General features: G+C 42.1%; 1 protein-coding gene across 2 annotated transcripts; it reads left to right on the forward strand.

The window, feature by feature from the left end:
• The first annotated feature begins 777 nt into the window (after nt 1–777).
• LOC144612292 (interferon-induced protein with tetratricopeptide repeats 5-like) lies at nt 778–19454 on the forward strand. Of its 2 annotated transcripts, none has more exons than XM_078431863.1 (2): nt 778–862; nt 16897–19454. In XM_078431863.1, exons 1-2 carry the CDS (start codon nt 849–851, stop codon nt 18362–18364), a joined length of 1482 nt encoding a protein of 493 aa, XP_078287989.1. In that variant the 5' UTR covers nt 778–848; the 3' UTR covers nt 18365–19454. The 2 variants fall into 2 exon arrangements, with proteins under 2 accessions (XP_078287989.1, XP_078287990.1); XM_078431864.1 differs by lacking the exon at nt 778–862 and adding an exon at nt 6803–6917.
• Nucleotides 19455–20930: the final 1476 nt, after the last annotated feature.

Raw genomic sequence — 20930 nt, forward strand, 5'->3', positions numbered from 1 at the left:
CCGGTGGCTGCCAGCTCCAGGTGCATGGCCGGTGGTAGGCCGCAGCGGGAACGGAGACACTACACAGAAAACAAAGGTCGGGTCTCCGTTCGGGAGAGACACTTTTACAGTTCCCCCCTCCCCCCTCCACATAACACACAACCACAAACACTACATCATATCTAAACTACAATTAAGACAAAAACAACATAAAACACAAAAGACAAACGGACTGCAGGCAATCCGCAGCTGCGAGGGCAGCGCTGGCTCCTCCTTCTGAACATAATTGTATGAGAAATGCCCAGGAATTTGGCAAGTGAATCTCTTCGACTCTAATGGAAATGTGCTTTCTTACATAGCGGTTCAAATCCTATATATAGAGCTCCAGGTGTATCCACTGGATGAATTTAAATGAGAGACCTCTTGGGGCTAGCGGACTCAATGGATATGGGGAGAAGGCAGGCACGGGTTACTGAATCTGGATGAACAACCATGATCACAATGAATGGCGGTGCTGGATCGAAGGGCCGAATGGCCTCCTTCTGCACCTATTTTCAATGTTATGCCTACCAGACATGATAAGTAGGCAGAGAAAAGATCACCCAATCAGGCCGGGTCTGATGAATGCAGTGACAGTTGCTAACCTGCTCTGGGCTTGTAATTGGATCCAGGCATTTCCGCCTCCGGCACACTGAAATATCATCGTCATCATTTCTTGGGGAAGCTAGTTTCACTTTCGAGGTTAATTTTCTATTCATCATCAGGAAATGACTTTCAGTAAATCATTGCCTGCAACACCATTCTCAATCGACTCCACATCAAAAGTGCTGCTAAAGCTGTGAAAAGAAATTCAAAGAGCTTTGTATCTAATGAACACAATGAGGTACAGAACTCTGTAATTCCTTCTGTATAAAGTTTATGTGTTAATCATTGTTTGTTTGAAAGTATGTGTAATGTATTACATGTAATTGGTACTAAATGTTTAGAGATATATCATTAAGTGGCTGTACGTGTAGAAAGAAGGTTATTTTAAGCTGATGAACTTTCATTATAGAAAAGTATCTTATCTCCTATCTGACGAAATTGCAGCCAGTCTTCAGAAAGCAAATGTTTTTGTTATTCAGACTTCTTGCAAGTGTAATACTTTCTCTGTCATTGTGGTTACATATGTGTACCAGTTGTCATATGGACAAAGTACGCCTTTCTTTTTTTATTTTTTTTATTTAAAAAAAAAAAAAATATTTTATTTAAGTTTTAACAGAACTCATACATTTTAAATTCCATAATAAACAATAATAACTACATTATAAATTCGATTATACACGTATTGTTCTGTATTTTCTCCCCTCCCCCACCCCCCCTTCCCCCCACCCCCCAGTTAAAAAGAAAGAAAAAGCAAAAGAAAGAGAGAATGAGAGAAACCTGGAGTCCCGAGGGAGTCACTTCCGAGTACTTTCTTATTGAATTCTTATTAAAGGTAACAAAACAATCCTGAGTTTAAATATTCCCAATTCTTAATCCTATCTTTAAAATGAATGGGTTCCACACCTTCAAGAAGAAGTCATATCTATTCCTCAGATTATACGTTGCTTTTTCTAATGGGATACAACTACGCATTTCTGCTTGCCATCTTTCAAATCTTATTTCATTTTGATCTTTCCAAGTGACCGCTACACATTTTTTTGCTACTGCTATTGACATTTTGAGAAATCTTTCCTGATGTTTATCTAAAATTAGCTTTGGTACTATTCCTTTTGTGTCTCCCAATAAAAACAACCTTGAATCCATTGGTATAATCTTGTTCATCAATTGTTCCAAAATTTTTTTTAGGTCTTTCCAAAAAGGAGTTACCTTCTGACATGCCCATGTAGAGTGTAAAAAAATACCCACGTCTTGATTGCATCTAAAACAACTTTCAGATGAGTTTGGTTTAAAATTGTTTAGTTTTTTCAGGGTTAAGTATAGTTGATGTAGGAAATTATATTGTACTAAACTGTATCTCACATTAATAGTATTTTTCATACTATCTAAACACAGTCTTTCCCAACTTGGTTCATCAATAATAATATTAAGATCTGTTTCCCACCTTTGTCTTGATTTTTGAATTCCTATGTTTGGACTAGATTTTTGTAATAATTTATACATTGATGATATAATTTTTTTTATTCCCTTGCCCTAAAACAAGGATTCCATTCCTTTAATCTGAAATAGAGACATTGAATTACCTAACTGTTCCCTTAAAAAGGATTGTAATTGATAATAGAAAAAAATACTATTCACTGGAATTTGATATTTATTTCTCAATTGGGAAAATGTCAAAAAATTATTTCCTTCATAGCAATCTCCTATATTTTTAATACCCTTCTGTTCCCAGAGTTGTAGTATTTGATTATTCCAAGCAAACGGCAATAATCCATTTTTTACTAATGGAGTTTTAGCTGTTAAAAAAAATCTTTTATCATTAACTTTAACTGTTTTCAACAATGTATTAATTAAATGTTTTAGCAAAGGTGACTCTTTATCCTTAACTAATAGCTTCGCTTCCCATTTATATATAAATTCTTCAGGACATAACTCTTTTATTTTATCCATTTCAATTTTAACCCATGCTGTTTTTCCACCCTCTTGATAAAAGGATGAAATACAACTAATTCGTGCTGCCAGATAGTAATTTTTAAAATGTGGTAATTGCAATCCACCTAATTCAAATTTCCATGTTAATTTTTCCAGAGACACTTGGCATTTTACCTTTCCAAAGGAAATTCCTCACAATTTTGTTCAATTCTTGAAAAAATTTATTTGGCAAAGGTATAGGCAGTGTTGAAAATAAATACTGTATCTTCGGAAAAATATTCATCTTAATACAATTCACTCTCCCTATCAATGTAATTGGAAGATTCATCCATTTCTTCAGGTCCTCATCTTTTTTTTTTATTAGTGGTTTATAATTTAAGTTATACAAATTATTTAACTTATTATCTACTTTAACTCCTAAGAACTTAATGCCTTCTTTTTGCCATTTAAACTGACTTTCTTTTTTACATTGATCATAATTGCCTTCAAAAAGAGGCATTATTTCAGTTTTATCTTTATTAATTTTATATCCTGATACTTTCCCATATTCTTCCAATCTGAAATATAATTTTCTTAAGGATTCCAATGGTCTAGTAAGACAAATTAAGACATCATCTGCAAATAAAGTAATTTTGTGATCTTCCTGATTAACTTTAAATCCTTTAATGTCTAAATCTGATCTTATTAGCTCTGCCAGAGGTTCAATGGCCAATACAAATAAAGCCGGTGACAAGGGACATCCCTGTCTACTAGATCTTTCCAAATTAAATGATTGAGAAGATTGGCCATTTGTCACCACTTTGGCTTTAGGTTGTTTATAAAGAGCTTTTACCTAGTTAATGAAACCATTTCCTAATCCGTACTTCTCTAATACTTTAAATAAAAAATCCCATTCTAACCTGTCAAACGCCTTTTCAGCATCTAAAGCAACTGCTACGCTCAATTCCTTTCTTTTCTGTGCTAAATGTAAAATACTTATAAATCTTGCTACATTATCAGATATTTTCCTTTTTTTGACAAATCAAGTTTGGTCCTCTTTAACCAGCTTCGGTAAATATTCTGCCAATCTCCTTGCCAAAAGTTTAGCAACTATTTTATAATCTGCATTCAACAATGATATTGGTCTATAAGAAGATGCATTTAAAGGGTCTTTCCCTTTTTTAAAAATTACTGTTATAATTGCCAGTGAAAAGGATTCTGGTAATGTAGAAGTTTTTTCCGCTTGATGTATCACTTCCATAAATAGTGGTAACAACAAATCTTTAAATTTTTTATAGAACTCAGGCGGGAAACCATCTTCCCCTGGAGATTTATTACTTGGTAAAGAATATAATACTTCCTCCACCTCTCTCAAAGTAAAGGAGGGATTTAGTCCCATCTGCTCCTCATTAGATATTGTTGGTAATTGTATCTTGGATAAAAAATTATTTATCTTAATTTCATCCTTTTCAGATTCAGAATGGTACAGATTAGTGTAGAATTGCTTAAATACCTCATTGATTTCTCTAGGTTTATAAGTAATAATGTTTCCATCTGTTCTAATTGAAGTTATTGTTCTTGATATTTGTTCTTCTTTCAGTTGCCATGCCAATACCTTGTGCGCTCTTTCTCCTAATTTATAATATCTTTGGTTAGTTCGTAGTATTAGTTTTTCTGTTCTGTAAGTATGTAAAGTATTGTATTGAAATTTTTTATTTGCAAGTTGTGTTTTTTTCGTATCTGAAGAAGTTTTCTGTAAGTCTTTTTCTAATACGGTGATTTCTTTTTCTAGTCTTTCAGATTCCTTCCTATAGTCTTTCTTTATCTTAGATGAGTAGCTTATAATTTGGCCTCTCAAATAAGCCTTCATTGCATCCCATACAATAAATTTATCATCAACTGAATTTAAATTTGTTTCCAAATATAATTCAATTTGTCCTAGCATAAAATCACAAAAATCTTGCCTTTTCAATAGTAAAGAGTTAAGTCTCCATCTATACACTGACTGTTCTTTATCTGGCATCGTAATTTTCATTAATAATGGTGAGTGATCCGATAACAATCTAGCCTTGTAATCTATTTGTATTATTCTACCCCTTAATTGAGCTGAAATCAAAAATAGATCTATTCTAGAATATGTATCATGTCCATTGGAATAAAAAGAGTAATCTCTTTCCTTGGGATGGCCTTTCCTCCAAACATCTATTAAATTTTAATTTTCCATTAAATTCAAGGTTGTCTTCGCTGCTCTTGTCCTTGTCATTGTCCTTGATGATCTATCCATTTCTGGATCTAAACAAAAATTGAAATCTCCCCCTATCAATATATTTTCATGTGCTTCCGCTAGATTTAGAAAAGTATCCTGCACAAACTTCTCATCATCTGTATTTGGTGCATATATATTCATTAAAGTCCACAATTCTGAGAAAATTTGACAATGTACAATTATAAATCTACCTACTGGGTCACTTACAATATTTTGTATCTTAATTGGTAGCGTTTTCTTAAATAGGATAGCAACCCCTCTTGCTTTTGAATTAAAAGAAGATGCTACCATACTTCCTACCCAGTCTCTCTTTAACTTTTGATGTTCTTTTTCCATTAGATGTGTTTCTTGTAAGAAAGCTATATCCACTTCCAATTTTTTCATCTGTGTTAAAATTCTCTTCCTTTTTATCGGTCCATTTAACCCATTAACATTAAAACTAAAAAAGTTCAGTAATTTAACCATTATTAAAATTCACCCTGTTGCTGTACCTCCCCCCCCCCCCCCCCCAACATCCAGGCTAAAAGAAGAAAAAGAAGAAAAAGAGGAAAAAGAAATAGTTAAAGAAACCCAAAATAACCCCCTACTAATGCTGTTTATAAAAAAGAAAACAGCATTACCTCCCTCCATTTTACGGGTCATGGCACACGCCATGAATACACACATGAATCCCGCAGTCATCAATTGGTTCTCCACCCCCTCCCGAACTAGCATAAGCTTTTCTCCCAATCATTATTCATTAAATCTTTACATTTCATATCCTATATCTTCTCTCCGTTCATATCCGTTTCAATCCATTTCTCCTTGTCGTTCTTCTTGTAACTGTTGAGCCTTTGGAAGTTTTAAAGCAAATTCCTCAGCTTCCTGGTGATCAGTAAAAAATTTGTTTCCTTCTTTTTCCATAAAAATTTTCAATGTTGCAGGGTATCGCAGGTAAAATCGATAACCTTTTTGCCACAGGGCTTTTTTCGCAGGGTTGAATTCCTTCCTTCTCTTCAAAAGCTCATAACTTATATCAGGATAGAAAAAAAGTTTATTCTCTCCACTTTTCAAAGGAGTAGAATTCTTTTTGCATTGTACAGCCGCCTTCAAAATTCTTTCTTTATCTTGATATCTCAATAATTTTATGAGAATTGATCTCGGAAACTGCCCCTGTTTTGGACTTGGTCTTAATGCCCTATGTGCCCTTTCAATTTCAATTTCACTTTTTTCCATTCCCAAAATATTCGGAATCCACTTTCGAAAGAATTCTATTGAGTCTTCTCCCTCTGCGTGCTCTTCAAGACCAACAATCTTTATATTGTTTCGTCTACTAGTATTCTCCAACAAGTCCAGTTTTTCAAATATCTGTTTCCTTTCTGTTATCCAAGCAGTTATGTTGTCTTCGATCTTATTCACTCTTTCAATAGTATCTTCGGTCTTAACTTCCAGTTTTTAAACTTTTTTATCCAATTTATCCATTTTTTTAAAACGTCTGTTAATAGCGATGGTATTATTTTTTAATTGTTCACATACTTCTTGTAAGATCTCTTCCATACTTCCCCTATATTTTTTACTTTCAATTTTACCTTTAGGTCTATCTGGTAGGCAAGGTTCACCTTCTGATGAATCTTCTTGATCGTCTGTATGTTCTTGGTCCTGGTCCTGGTCGATGTCACTATCTGTGGCAGAGGCCTCCTGGGATTGTAGTTTCTTTAACTTCCCTTGTGACATTTTGCGCATGCGCGGTTCCGCTTGTTCGCGCATGCGCGGTTCCCCGTATTCACGCGAGGCATGCTTCTTCCTCCCGGGTGCCGCCGCTACTTGCCATTCTTCGGGACCAGTCCTCTCAACTTGAGCACGAGGATTCTCCAACTCAACAGGGCCTCCTTCCCTCTTCTCATCCGATCTCTTTAACCCGGTGGGTTTCTTCAGTTTTTGTTTAGGAGACTTGTCTAAATAATCCCCCAGTCTTTATAGAGAATTATAGACTTTCTAAGAAACTTTTGTTCAATTTTACTCGGTACTTTTCTAAGTTTTGTTCGGAGGAGCTGGAAGACCACGACCTGTGCCTACGTCATCATGTGCCGTCCCACCAAAAGTACGCCTTTCGATCCTCCATCTTCATGCTGACCATCAAGTATATCTACTTCTACTTCTACTTCTAAGACAATCAAACCATTCCTTCTCTCCAGAGATGCTGCCTGTCCTGCTGAGTTAGGCCAGCATTTTGTGTCTACCATTCCCGACTACAACAGGGAGTGCAGAAGGTGAAAGGAAAGAGAGTGCAAATTCAACGTCACAATTTAGAGCAGCACAGTAGCGCAGTGGTAGTGTTGCTGCTTCACAGCGCGGGAGACAAGGGTTCATTCTTGACCATGGGTGCTGTCTATACAGTGTTTCTATGTTCTCCCTGTGACAGCTTGGGTTTTCCCCAGGTGTCATAGAGTCATGGAGGTATACAGCGTGAAAACGGGCTCTTGGCCTATCTTACCCCCGCCGACCAATATGTCCCATCTACACTAGTCCCACTTGCCTGCATTTGGCCCATATCCCTCTAAACTATCCTGTCCAAGGTGTCACAAAATGCTGGAGTAACTCAGCAGGTCAGGCAGCATCTCAGAAGAGAAGGAATGGGTGACGTTTCGGGGCGAGACCCTTCTTCAGACTGATGTCAGGGGGGCAGAACAAAGGAAGGATATAGGTGGAGGCAGGAAGATAGAGGGAGAACTGGGAAGGGGGAGGGGAAGAGAGGGACAGAGGAACTATCTAAAGTTGGAGAAGTCAATGTTCATACCGCTGGGCTGCAAGCTGCCCAAGCGAAATATGAGGTGCTGTTCCTCCAATTTCCGGTGGGCCCCACTATGGCATTAGAGGAGGCCCATGACAGAAAGATCAGACTGGGAGTGGGATGGGGAGTTGAAGTGCTCAGCCACCGGGAGATCAGGTTGGTTAAGGCGGACTGAGCGAAGGTGTTGAGCGAAACGATCGCCGAGCCTGCGTTTGGTTTCGCCGATGTAAAGAAGTTGGCACCTAGAGCAGTGGATACAATAGATGAGGTTGGAGGAGGTGTAGATGAACTTCTGTCTCACCTGGAAAGACTGTTTGGTTCCTTGGATGGAGTTGAGGGGGGAGGTAAAGGGACAGGTGTTGCATCTCTTCCGGTTGCAGGGGAAAGTTCCCGGGGATGAGGTGGTTTGGGTAGGAAGGGACGAGTGGACCAGGGAGTTACGGAGGGAACGGTCTCTGCGGAAAGCAGAAAGGGAAGGGGATGGGAAGATGTGGCCAGTAGTGGGGTGCCGTTGGAGGTGACCGAAATGTTGGAGGATGATTTGTTGGATATGCTGGCTGATGGGGTGGAAGGGATGGGAATAATCCTTGCCAGAGCAAGGATTCAGAGTTCAAGTATATTAGTCCCAATATGACCAAGAGTTAGAGGTCATTTGGTGCCATTTAAATTAACATTGTTTGCACACCTCTGGATCGAGTTTCTTCTAAGATGTTAAGCGTGAGGGCATTTGTGCAGATAATGCAATTTCTGTGGTAAATGCAGCTGTCTCTGCTTAAAACATTTGGTGTGTAAAACAACACTGAACCATAACATAATATCAAAAGAGAAATATAACAAGAACAAGGCCAGAGACCAGTCTTGTGACTAGTGGTGTGCCTCAAGGTTCGTTGTTGAGCCCATTTTTCGTTTGTCATTTCCATCAATGATTTTGATAAGAACGTGCAAAGCATGATTAGCAAGTTTTCAGATGACACTAAGGTGGGTCGTATTGAAGAAAGTGAAGATGGTTGTCAAAATTTGCAGCAAGATCTTGATCTTTTGGGCGGGTGAGCTGAGGAATGTTTGATGGAATTTGAAACAGAGAAGTGTGAGATGTTGCATTTTGGAAAGACTAATAAGGGCAGGACCTACACAGTGAATAGTAGGGCTCTGGGAAGTGTTGTCATGAACATGGATCTCGGAGTGCAGGTACATAGTTAGTTGAAAATGGCATCACAGATAGATGGGGTGTCAGAAAGGCCTTCATCAGAGTATTGAGTACAGATGTTGTGAGGTCATGTTACATTTATATAAGACGTAGGTGAGGCCACATTTAGAGTGGAGGAAGGAACGACAGAGGCTGGTTTACACCAAAGACAGGCACAGAGTATGTGTTCAGTTTTGGGCTCCATGTTCTAGAAAAAATGGTTTCAAGCTGGAAAGGGTGCAGAGAAGATATACAAGGATGTTGCTCGGAATTGAGGACCTAAGCTACAGGGATAGGTTGAGCAGGCGAGGCTTCTATTCCTTGAAGCACAGGTGGATGAGGATGGTCTTATAGAGGTGTACAAAATCATGAGAGGAATAGTTCAGGTAAATGCACAGAGTCTCTTGCCTGGATTAGCAGAATCGAGCAGCAGAGGACATAGGTTTAAAGTGAAGGGGGGAAATATTTAAGAGGAACCTGAGGCGTAACTGTTTATGCAAAGGGAGGTGGGGGATGGGACGAGCTGCCACAGGAGGAAGTTGAGGCTAGTACTATCACATAGTTTAAGAAACATTTAGACAGGTACATGGATAGGACAGTTTTAGAGGATAGGACAGTTTGGGCCCGTCCTCGTAGGGTTTCCATTGCGACCTGGGGAAATTTATATGTATACAAATTGTACATTAAAAAGTAAGGTGTAACATTGTTTATTACCCTTATTTTTGCTAATGGTATGTTGTTTATGGATGGTTGCACTTCAGGGCAAGTGTAACCACTTTTGTCCTCTGGAGTAAACCAGTTTTTCCAGGTCTCTTTTAATCCCCTAATTCTTTCTCTCCACCACCCACTTAGAACTGTAATAACACGTCCCCTTTAAGGTCGGCTACTCTCCGAGCCACGAGCAAATGAGCCACATCCATGTCCAATTTAGGATCATTTGTCCAATTAACCCAGTCCTGCTGAACTTCCCCTTACAAACCACGCAGCTCCGAGGGGATGAAGCCACAGGAATGGTTCTAGATATCATCTCGCTTTGTCTCTAGAAATAAAGCCCATTGGATGAGTTCACCTGTGTGCTGTGGTGTGCGTGTGCCCGTGGTGCGCATGTCTCTGTGCCTTTTCGTATGTCTGTGCCTATGCGTGTGCGTTCATTATTGATCCGGAGTCATGACAGAAACCACACTACTGGAGAATGTGGGCAAGAGTGCACTGCCTCCTCACACAATGCAGGGACAGATCTGTGGATTGTGTGGTAATGGATCATTATCTAGGGCCAGCTGGTGTTCAGTGGCACAGCAGGCCTCCCAAACCTATGAGGAGATTATTGTCTGTGTTGAATGAGTCCAAACTCTATGAGCCCTGTCTTCGGGTCCCTGCATGAGGAAAACCCTGACTCCACCCTGGAGGGAGGTGGGGCGCTGACTGGCTCAGGAAGGAGGAGATGGCAGAAGTGCCTCTCATAACCAGACCTTGAAGACGAGCCAAAGTCTGCAGACCCAGGACACCCCTTGACCCAATCCAAATTATGGCTGGCAGGTTGCACCATCCATGGGGGCCAGAAGAAAGGACAACCACCCTGAATGTACACCCTCTAATGGCCAACCTACATTAGCTTTATTAGACTTGACCAGTTACATTACTCTGGTCCGGCTAGAACTGTTACCTACAGGCAAATAGGTATCTGAGATTCTCCCACTGACATGTGCATGGTGATATACGCCAAGTTCCAGCTGCCTGTATATGTTTTGCCATGAAGCACCACAGCTGGTCACTCACTGTAGGGGTGGTTAAAGACTCCTGGTTCCACTCCTTGTTATGTGACTCAGGATTGGATCACCTGTTCAACAGCCACAGGAAGGTCCAAACCTCACGTTCTTCGAGTAGAAACCCTGGGAGCCTGGTTTGCACCCAGTTTATCTGTGGGACCCACAGGCCAGAGATAAGCAGAATGAAGAGAAGAGAATGTTGGTTAGACAGGTTTGTGAGTTTGAAGCAGAGCTGGAGGATGAATGGAAGCAGTGTGTACAAGGAAGAAGCTGGAGATGGACCTCAAAGGTCTGGAAGCACAAATTGAGGCTGTGAATAAAAGTTGTGATAAGACATTTAAACAACTTTGTATTCTTCAGGCACAGATGAAAGACCACCAATGTGAGCTGGGAGAGGTGTGACTGAAGAAGGGTCCTGAAAAGTCACTCATTCCTTCTCTCCAGAGATGCTGCCTATCCCACTGAGTTACACCAGCATTTGTTGTCTACCTTTGAGCTGGGAGAGGCTTGTATTTCCAGAGAGGAGATCTTCACTCTAAGAAGAATGAAAAGAAGCTGGAGAATCTCGAGGCAGAAATCTTGCAGCTTCATGATGAACGTGCTGCTTCGGAGAAAGACGCATGGAACCCCAGGAGCCCTGAACCCCTAAGGGTTTGAGGGACAACAATGCAGGTTGAAACTCAGAGCTTGTAGTGAGCACAGCGCTAGACAGAAGAGTGAAAATGCAGGGCAATGGTGGAAGCACATCTTGAGAATGTTGTTATCCTCTCCCGCCCTTTGGGAGGACCTGCTACAAATCTTGGGATTATCGCTAAGGAGGGGGAATGGGATTTCATGTCCCCATTAAATTCCCCTCATCTCCCGGCCACAGGCGAATGAGAAAAAGTGAAGTCCAATTAAGTGTCATTGGACCAACTACCCCCATCCTACTGACCAACCCCTTAGGGGTTTAGGGAAGTGGCGGCGCTGCCCTGCAGCTGCGGCTCGCCGGCAGTCTGTTTGTGTTTCTTCTTTCTTTGTCTATTTGTTAGTGTTATATGTATGAAATAACCTATCTTTAGCTGTGTATATGTGGGGGGGGGTGGTGGAGGGGTGGGGGAAACATTTAAAAATCTCTTCCTCAACGGAGATGCGACCCTTTCCAAGTCGTATCTCCGTTTGCGCTCAAAAAAATAATAATTTTAAAACGCGGGGCCTTCCATCGCCCGGTACGGCACGGCCTCTGGACTTAACAGTGCCCGGTGCGGCTCGGCCGCGGGGCTTTACATCGCTGGTGCGGCTCGGCCGCGGGGCCTTCCATCGCCCGGTACGGCTGCGGGACGGTTCAGCGCCAGGTGCGGCTCGGCCGCGGGGCCTTCCATCGCCCGGTGCGGCTCGGCCGCGGGGCCTTCCATCACCCGGTGCGGCTTGGCCGCGGGGCCTTCCATCGCCAGGTGCGGCTCGGCCGCGGGACCTAACATCGCCCGGCGCGGCTCGGCTGCGGGGCTTTACATCGCTGGTGCGGCACGGCCACGGGGCCTTCCATCGCTGGTGCGGCACGGCCGCGGGACTTGGCTGCGCCCGGCACGGCCGCGGGATGTTTCAGCGCCCGGTGCGGCTCGGCCGCGGAGACTTGGGCGCGGGGAAGAGAGCGGAAGTTTTGTTGCCTCCATCACAGTGAGGGGGTGTTTGGAGTCACTGTGATGGATGTTTGTGTTGGGGTTATGTGTCGTGTGTTTCTTTTTTTTTGTGTGACTGCTGGTAACGTAATTTCATTTGGTACCTCGGTACCGAATGACAAATAAAGGCTCTGTATCTGTATCTGTATTAACCCTGGAGTGCAGAGGGGAAGGAGATGAGGAAACTGTGGGGTTGGTTCTATACCCTTTTGTTTTGTTTCTGGAAATAAAGCTTCTCGGGTGAGTTCACCTTGCAGTGTGTGCCAATGTATTCTGTAATGATCTGGCATCATGACTGATGCCACAGAACATAGGACAGTACAGCATAGGAGCAAGCCCTTCAGCCCACAATGAACTGATCTCATCTGCCTGCACATGATCTATATCCCATTATTACCTGGACTTATGCCTGTCTAAAAACATCTTCAACACCACTATCATAACTGGCTCAACCATCACCCCTGGAAATGCGTTCCACACCCCCACTCATCTCAATGTAAAAAAAAACTTTCCTCGCACATCTGCATTAAATTTTCTCCTTCTGACCTTATAGTTATGTCCTGTAGGTTTGGACATTTTCACCCTGTGGAAAAGGTTCTACCCTATCTATGGCTCTCCTAGCTTGATATATTTCTATCAAGTCTCCCCTCAACTACTGGCGTTCCCGAAAATGCAATCCAAGTTTATCCAACTTCTCACTGCATCTGAAACTGTGTAATGCAGGCAGCATTCTGTTAAACCTCTGCACCCTCTCCAAAACCTGTACATCTTTCCTGTAATGGAGCGACCAGATCTGCACGCAATTCTCCAAATGCAGCCTAACAAATGTCCTATAGAGCTGCATCATGACTTCCTGACTCTTATATTCAATGCCCCTATCAATGAAGGCAAGCATACCATACTCCTACTTTACCATCATATTCACTTGTGCTGCCACCTTCAATGAGCTTTGAACTTGGACTCCAACATCCGTCTGCATCAATGCTGTTCAGGGTCTAGCCATTACCTGTGTTAAAGTCCATCTACCATTTCTTTGAAGATAGACACAAAATGCTGGAGTAACTCAGCAGGACTGGCAGCATCTCTGGATAGAAGGCATGAGCGACGTTTCAGGTTGAGACACCTCTTCAGACTGAGAGTTAGGGGAGAGGGAGACACAGAGATAAGGAAGGGTAAGGTGTGTAAACAAGACATCAAAGGAGATGAAGGTAAAGGAAAATGTAGAATAGATCATTGTTGGCCAGGAGAAGGTCACAACGAAGTATACCGAGAAACCATTTAATCGGGGACAGTCTGGTCAGAGAAGTAGGAAGGGAGAGGGATGGAGAGGGATGCAGAGAGAGGGAAAGCGAGGGATGAAGAGGTCTCGACCTGAAAAGTCACCTATGCCTTCTATGCAGAGATGCTGCCAGTCCTGCTGAGTTACTCCAGCGTTTTGTGTCTATCTTCAAAGAAATGGTAGATGGACTTGAAGTTAGAGAGGTTAACATTCATACCACTGGGGTGTAAGCTGCCCAAGCGAAATATTGAGGTGCTGTTCCTCCAATTTGCGCTGGGCTTCACTCTGACAGTGGAGGAGGCCCAGGACAGAAAGGTCAGTGTGGGAATGGGAGGGGAGTTAAATTGTCTTTTGAAACCTAAATATCAGGTACATTTAGACAGACTGAGCAGAGGCGTTCAGCGAAACAATCGTCGAGCCTGCACGTCACCCATTCCTTCTTTCCAGAGATGTTGCCTGTCCCACTGAGTTACTCTGGCACTTTGTATTTATCTTTGGTATAAACCAGCACCTGCAGTTCCTTCCTGCCATTTCTTTGCCCATTTATGCAGCTGATTTATATCCTGTTGTATCTTTTGACAGCATTCCTCACCCTCGTAAAAGGACTGAGAGAGGTTTGCTTATGTCTTTATTGAGGGTCTGTTAATTGTTAATTGTTAACTGTATGTTTGTGTTGTCATTTGTGAGCGGAGCACCAAGGCACATTCCTTGCATACTTGGCCAATAAACTTATTCATTCATTCAGTCATTCATGTTATGGTGTAAGAAGCTGGGAGTATTACCGGACTATTGATGCAAGAGTTCAAATCCCACCACTGATTTTGGGAAGTTTACATGCTTTAAAGATTTGTAGCATAGGGAGGGATATGGATCATTTGCAGACAGACAAGTGTTTGGCTTGGCATTATGTTCAAAACAAAAATTGTGGACTGAAGGACCTGTTCTTATGCTATACTGTCCGATGTGACAATATCCATCCTGACAGTTTGTTCCACCTGTTCATCAGCTAATTTCTTGCCACAGCTGTGTAAGTGCCTTGCAGTATGTCCAGAGAAGTGTAACACCTGTACTAATAGCCGTTTCAATAGTTTTTTTTATTTGTGTCATCACACAACTGTTTGCCAATAATGAGCAAATTTTAGTGCCATGTCGTTGGCCTCTGCAACATCCTTCACAGTGCATGTGTCATGCAGCATGTCACAGCTCAGGAGATGTTCCATGGTCTGGAGGCCCTGTCCGCATTCGCAGTCTGCCGTATCTTCAGTATATCCCCACTTCAGCATGTTCAATTAGCTCCTCCCCATGCCTGTCCGCTGTCTGTTGAGACTGCACCAGGTTATCCACAGTTGGTCGGAACCTGGTGGGTGTTTCTCAGAGGGATCGATTGCCGTATGAATGTCTTCCGGGGATTTTTGACTCTCTCCTCCCAGACGTTGAGCCTTCTGGACGATGCACCACAGTCCAGGGGATGGACAGATGAGAGGAAACTTCTGCGTGATTTCAAACGCTGAGGTAGCAAAGGGTGGTCATGTCGGGGGCGTCTTTCATCCTCTGATTGTCTGAGGCGTTCTTCTTTGACTGGCTGTAGCTCTTCTGATTCCAGGAGGTGCAATGCCAGAGAGTAGGTAGATGCTGTCCGTCTTGGTAGGTTTCATGCATCCACTGATGCAGCGACAGCTTGTGTTTAGCACAGGATCAATCTTCCTTGCATGAGCTGAGCGCTCCCATACTGCGCACGCATACTCGACAGTGGAGAAACAGAGAGCCAGAGGTGTTGATCAAATAATTTCTAGAATTTGTTCCCCATTTTGAGGTACTTGGTGATATGTGCTTTGTGCAGAGATCGATCAAGAGTCACACTGAGATAGACTGGACTGTCACAGTGCTCCAACCACACCACACACTGTTTCAATAGTAATTCATGTGTAACTTTCCCCGTGGACAAGTGCAGAAGTAGTTTCCCTCTGTGTGTTTACCCTGCAGTGGTTGACTAGATGCGGAGATGCCTTTGAACTGCATTTGTGACGTAATTGAAGTTAGTACTGATCAGAAGTGGTTCAACTGCATTCACCAGTGTTCAACATTAGCATCAGTAAATTGTGCAGCATGGACCCTTAAAGATGAGGTTGCAACTCAAGGTTCAAATTCTGTTTTAGATTTAAAAATTTCCTTTTAGAATCCGTGCTCCTGCTACTACTCTGCTGGATTCACCTTTCTAGAATCTCACTGCATCACAGAACAATATTTCAAAGTAGTGGTTTAAAGAACATTGTGTCTCCTTCGGCCATGGAGTAAATGGTTCTTCATTCTCCATGGCTGGTAAGAATTGGATGTTATAATGTTTAAGGACATATTTCCTTTGTTGAATCTCATCGAGTGATACAGCGTGGAAACAGGCCCATCTGCCCAACTTGCCCACACTGTCCAACATATCCCAGCCACACTAATCGAACCTGCCCGTGTTTGGCCCATATGCCTCCAAACCTGTCCTATCCATGTACCTGTCTGACTGTTTCTTAACAGTTGGGATAGTCCCTGCCACAACTACGTCCTCTGGCAGTTTGTTCCACACACCCACCTCCATATGTGTGAATGTCACCACTGAGATTCCTATTAAATCTTTCCCCCTCCACCTTAAACCTATGTTCTCTGGTTCTCGATACACCTACCCTAGGCAAAAGACTCTGTGCATCTACTCGATCTATTCCTCTCATGATTTTATACACCTCTGTGATATCACGCCTCATCCTCCTGCTCTCCAAGGAATAGAGTCCCAGCCGACTCAAACAGTCCCTTTAGCTCAGACCCTCTAGTCCTGTCCGCATTTAGAAAATTGCGTTCAGTTCTGGGCACCATGTTATAGGAAAGATATTTTCAAGCTTGAAAGGGTTCAGAAAATATTTACGAGGATGTTGCAGGTTTATTGGAATTTTTATTTGAAATTTTGCATACAATTCTCGTCACCCCATTACAGGAAGGATATGGAGGCTTTAAAAATGTGCAGATGAGGTGTCCCAGAATGTTGAACGGATCAGGGGATATTAACTATAAGGAGCATTTGGACAGACTTGGATTGTTTTCTCTGGAATGACAGAAGCTTTGGGGAGTCCAAATATAATTATATAAATTTATGAGAGGCGTATACAGGAAAGACAGTCAGTACCTTTTTCTCGGGATGGAAAAATCAAATACTAAAGAGCATAGGTTTAATGTGCAAGGGGCAAGATTTGAAGGAGATGTGTTGGCCAATTATTTTTATATTGAGGGTGATGAGAGATTGAAATGTACTTCCAGGGTTGGTGGTTGAAGCAGATATGATAGAGGCAGTTAAGGGAGAGGCATATGAGAAAAGCGTCTCTAGCATGTCTGATCTGCTGACTATTTCTGAAGCTTTGGAGGTTGGCTGCGACCGACTTTCATGTGTTTTCTTCTCTTACAGCAAAACAGTGAGGGATTTAAAGGAGAAGCTCGATCAGCTTCAGTGTCACTTCACGTGGGGCCCACAGAAGGAGACCATTGACCTGGATGATATGATGTATAGATTACAAGATTCTATAGATCTGAATTTGAAGTATAAGGCCAGGTCCTGCAACCAATTTGCTTTTGTAAACTCCCTGCAGGGCAACTATGAACAAGCTCTTGAAAATTTAAAGGAAGCTGAAAAGATTCTGAGAGAGAACCACGAAGATGCATTTGAAAGAAGAAGCATCATCACCTATGGAAACTATGCCTGGGTGCATTACCACATGGGACAACTGACCGAGGCCCAGTCCTACCTCGACAAGCTGGAGATGATCTGTAAACCGCTCACTGATGGCCCCCGCTACACAGCAATGATACCTGAAGTGTATGGGGAGAAGGGATGGTCATTGTTGAGATCGGCAGCTCAATACTATGAGGAGGCTATGGAATGTTTTGAGAAAGCTCTGGAGGAAGATCCCAATAACACGGAATGGATCATGGGCTACGCAACTGCTCTGTATCGTCTGGAACCAATTCCTGGAACCCCAGAGAAATGCAAAAGCAGACAGTGCGTGAAGCATCTGAGACGTGTGCTGGAGCTTGATCCAGATGAATCTTTGGCCATGGTGATGTTGGCCCTAAAATTGCAAGAGATCAAGCAAAAGGAGGAAGCAAATGAATTAGTTGAACAAGCCGTACAGAAAAGCCCTGATGTTCCAAAGGTGCTTCGCAATGCGGCAAAATTTTACAGACTAGAAAAAGCTGTGGAAAAGGCAATTGAGCTGCTGAAAAAAGCATTAGGAATCACTCCACACAGCAGTGTCCTACACGACCAAATAGGTATGTGCTATAGAGTGCAACTGCTTGAACTGTTGAAAAATAGATTGAGCTCTGATCCACAATACCCTGAATTTCAACAGAAAAAGGTTTTGATTGATCATTGCAAGCATCACTTTGGAAAGGCATTTGAACACCGTCCAAGGACAGCTATTAAATCACAACTAGATTATGCGGACATCTGTCTAAGAAATGGAGAGAATTCCAAAGCAGGGGAGGTCTACAGCAAACTGCTGGAATTAGAGGGTATTCGTCCAGATAATATGCAGAGAATATGGTTACGGGCTGGCTTATTTCAACTGCACAAAAGAAGGTCTGATTCAAATGCTATCAAATTGTTCCAGAAAGGACTGGAGATTAAAAATAACTCCAAAGAGTGGAAAATGTGTTATGAAAATTTGGAAAAGTTGGCAGACAGAATACTTTGCAGGGATCCACATGACAGCAAGGCATTTGGTGTCAAAGGGTTACTGCATCAGATGGATGGGGACAAGTCTAAAGCTATTGAATACTTTGAAAAGGCCTTGGAATTCGATTCCAGCAATGAAGAATATCTCAGTGCTCTTTGTAAATTACGCCTTTCGTTTGAAGAGCATCATGAACATTAAAAGATGCAACAATTTCACCTAAAACAAGAAAAGCATGAGTGGGGTGTTTGTTTAACTAATTATATTCTGTTCTCACCTTCTCCAAATTGGAACTGCACTCATGAATGTGCAATTTTTTAAGATAACCTTGTGTTAATACAATCCAACCTATGTGGATCTTTCAAGAATAGTGACACTTTTGCTACATAGAGAGGGAGAGAGACATAGAGAGATAGAAAGTGCATGGCACACAGCACACTGACTAATCCAAAGTGCTTGCTTGTGACACTATAAAACAATGGAGACTTTTACCTCTGTCCAAGGTACAATGAGGAACACAACACATGTTGTGTTCTGATGTTCAACTTGGACATTGTCACCTTCAAATCATGCAATATTCATATTACATCCATCTTTATTAACATGACCGTTATCGCTACAATTGAAACTGGGTTGTAACATGCTAACTTAGTGCATGACATAGTTAAATCATGCGATCTAGATAGCGTGAACAGTTACAGAATGAGAAGCCTGTGGAAGCCATTTCAATAGATAGAATTATTAAAAGAGAACTCCGCCACAAAGTTCTTTATCTTGAAGATAGACTTCAAGGCAATACAAAATATAACATGGTTGTAGTGGTGTACAGGGCTGAGTCTGAATACGACCCACGAGTGTTAAATATGCTTTAATCAGTTACCGAAGACTCAAATGTTCAACAAAAGATTACTTTGTATGTCACTCGATGCCAGTAAACACACTGCAAACTTAAATATTTATAACTGATTCAATCTGTTATTAACTTGTCACGTGCAATTCTGTTCTCTGTTGCCACAGGACAAATGGCAATCGTAAAACAATAAAATAAGGTCAATAGAATAACAGGTCGTTTGATTACCTGTAATGGGGTGGAATTGGGCTGCGTTTACTCTGCTGTGTCTTTCAGAGGTGCATGATGTATATTTGTTTGGAAGAAGGAAAAGTCCTGGTGCCTTCTGGAATAAACAAAACATCAAAGGAAAATTCTGTACATAAGTCGATGAATCTTTGTTCGTTGAGCAATCTCATAAATTGCTCCCAGTGATCACTGTATTTGGCGCTCTTAAATAAAGTCGATTGTCTTTCCCGATCTTTGTGTTGTGTTTTAATACAAAAGAAATAGAACGGATGGTGTCTGAATGTGCTCTACGCCAGAAATAAAGGAACACACCATCAAAAGAAGAAATGATACCCAATTAAACTCCACCAATGCTATGGATATAGATTTGTTCACCTCCATCCAAGAATGGTACTTGATTGTAGCCTGCTACTACTCAAAGATTCCATTCGTCAGAAACATGAAAGACCTGAGGGCATCAACAATGTCTACAGCTGTACGGATACTGTTTGCTGATCAAGGGATATGTCAGAAGGTGATTTGTGATAATAGGACCCTGTTTGCTGCGAAAGAATTCAAGGAGTTGCAGAAGTATATGGGTTCATCATCACCACAGTTTCACTGCGCTATCCGAGGGGACGCGGGTTTTTAGAAAGACAGTGAAGATAATGCTCATCAAATGCCGAGAGACAAGGGAAGATCCAAACCACGCCTTGTCGTCACTTAGAGCAACACCACTGAGAGCTGACGTGGAGTCACCAGCAGAGCTACTGAATGGCAAAAAGTACAAAACAACCAATACACCCTCCACAAGACCAGGCGGACTGGTGGATGCTCAAGTGGAAGGAAGTCAGTCTTTCAACAGACATGCTAAAGCATTGCCAGAACTGCTGAGAGGACAGCATGTTCATGTCCAGGATTCTGTTCTGAAAATACGGACCCCTGCAAATGTTATGGGAAGAGCTGAGACTCCCAGATCGTACATCGTTGAGACGGAGACTGGGACGCAGTTAAGAAGAAACAAGGGTCACATCCAACCAACCTGGTGAACCAGAGAAGTTTGTCATCACCACCATCAACCCCCACCACACCTGCAACCACATCGACAACGTGGAGTACAACACCAACACTACCACAATACACACAGTCTGTAATGCCACCAGATGTCAAGCCAAATGAGTTAAAAGATGCAGAACATAGAGATGACATCAAATCAACAAGAGACAGAAAAGGGTAGGCTTTTCCCTTTAAGAGTGGGGAAGATTCCAATAAGGGGACATAGCTTCAGAATTGAGGGACAAAAGTTTAGGGGTAACATGAGGGGTAACTTCTTTACGCAGAGGGGGGTGGCTGTATGGAATGGGCTTCCGGTGGAAGTGGTGGAGGCAGGCTCGATTTTATTATTTAAGAGTAAATTGGATAGGTATATGGATAAGAGGGGATTAGAGGGTTATGGTCTGAGAGCAGGTAGATGAGACTAGGTCAGAGAGTGGTCGGCATGGACTGGTAGGGCCGAACGGGCCTGTTTCCGTGCTGTAGTTGTTATATGGTTATATGATACAAAAAAAACACCAGACAGGTGCTGTGATCCATATTACAGATAAAGACAAAACAAAATTGGATACACCGACATCAACGAACAAAACTGTTATCGACCCCAAAACCTGGAATAACTCAGCATCTGTGGAGAAAAAGAACAGGTGGCGTTCT

This window comes from Rhinoraja longicauda, chromosome 44 (genome assembly GCF_053455715.1).
Source record: "Rhinoraja longicauda isolate Sanriku21f chromosome 44, sRhiLon1.1, whole genome shotgun sequence".
In the NCBI taxonomy this organism is placed as follows: Eukaryota; Metazoa; Chordata; class Chondrichthyes; order Rajiformes; family Arhynchobatidae; genus Rhinoraja; species Rhinoraja longicauda.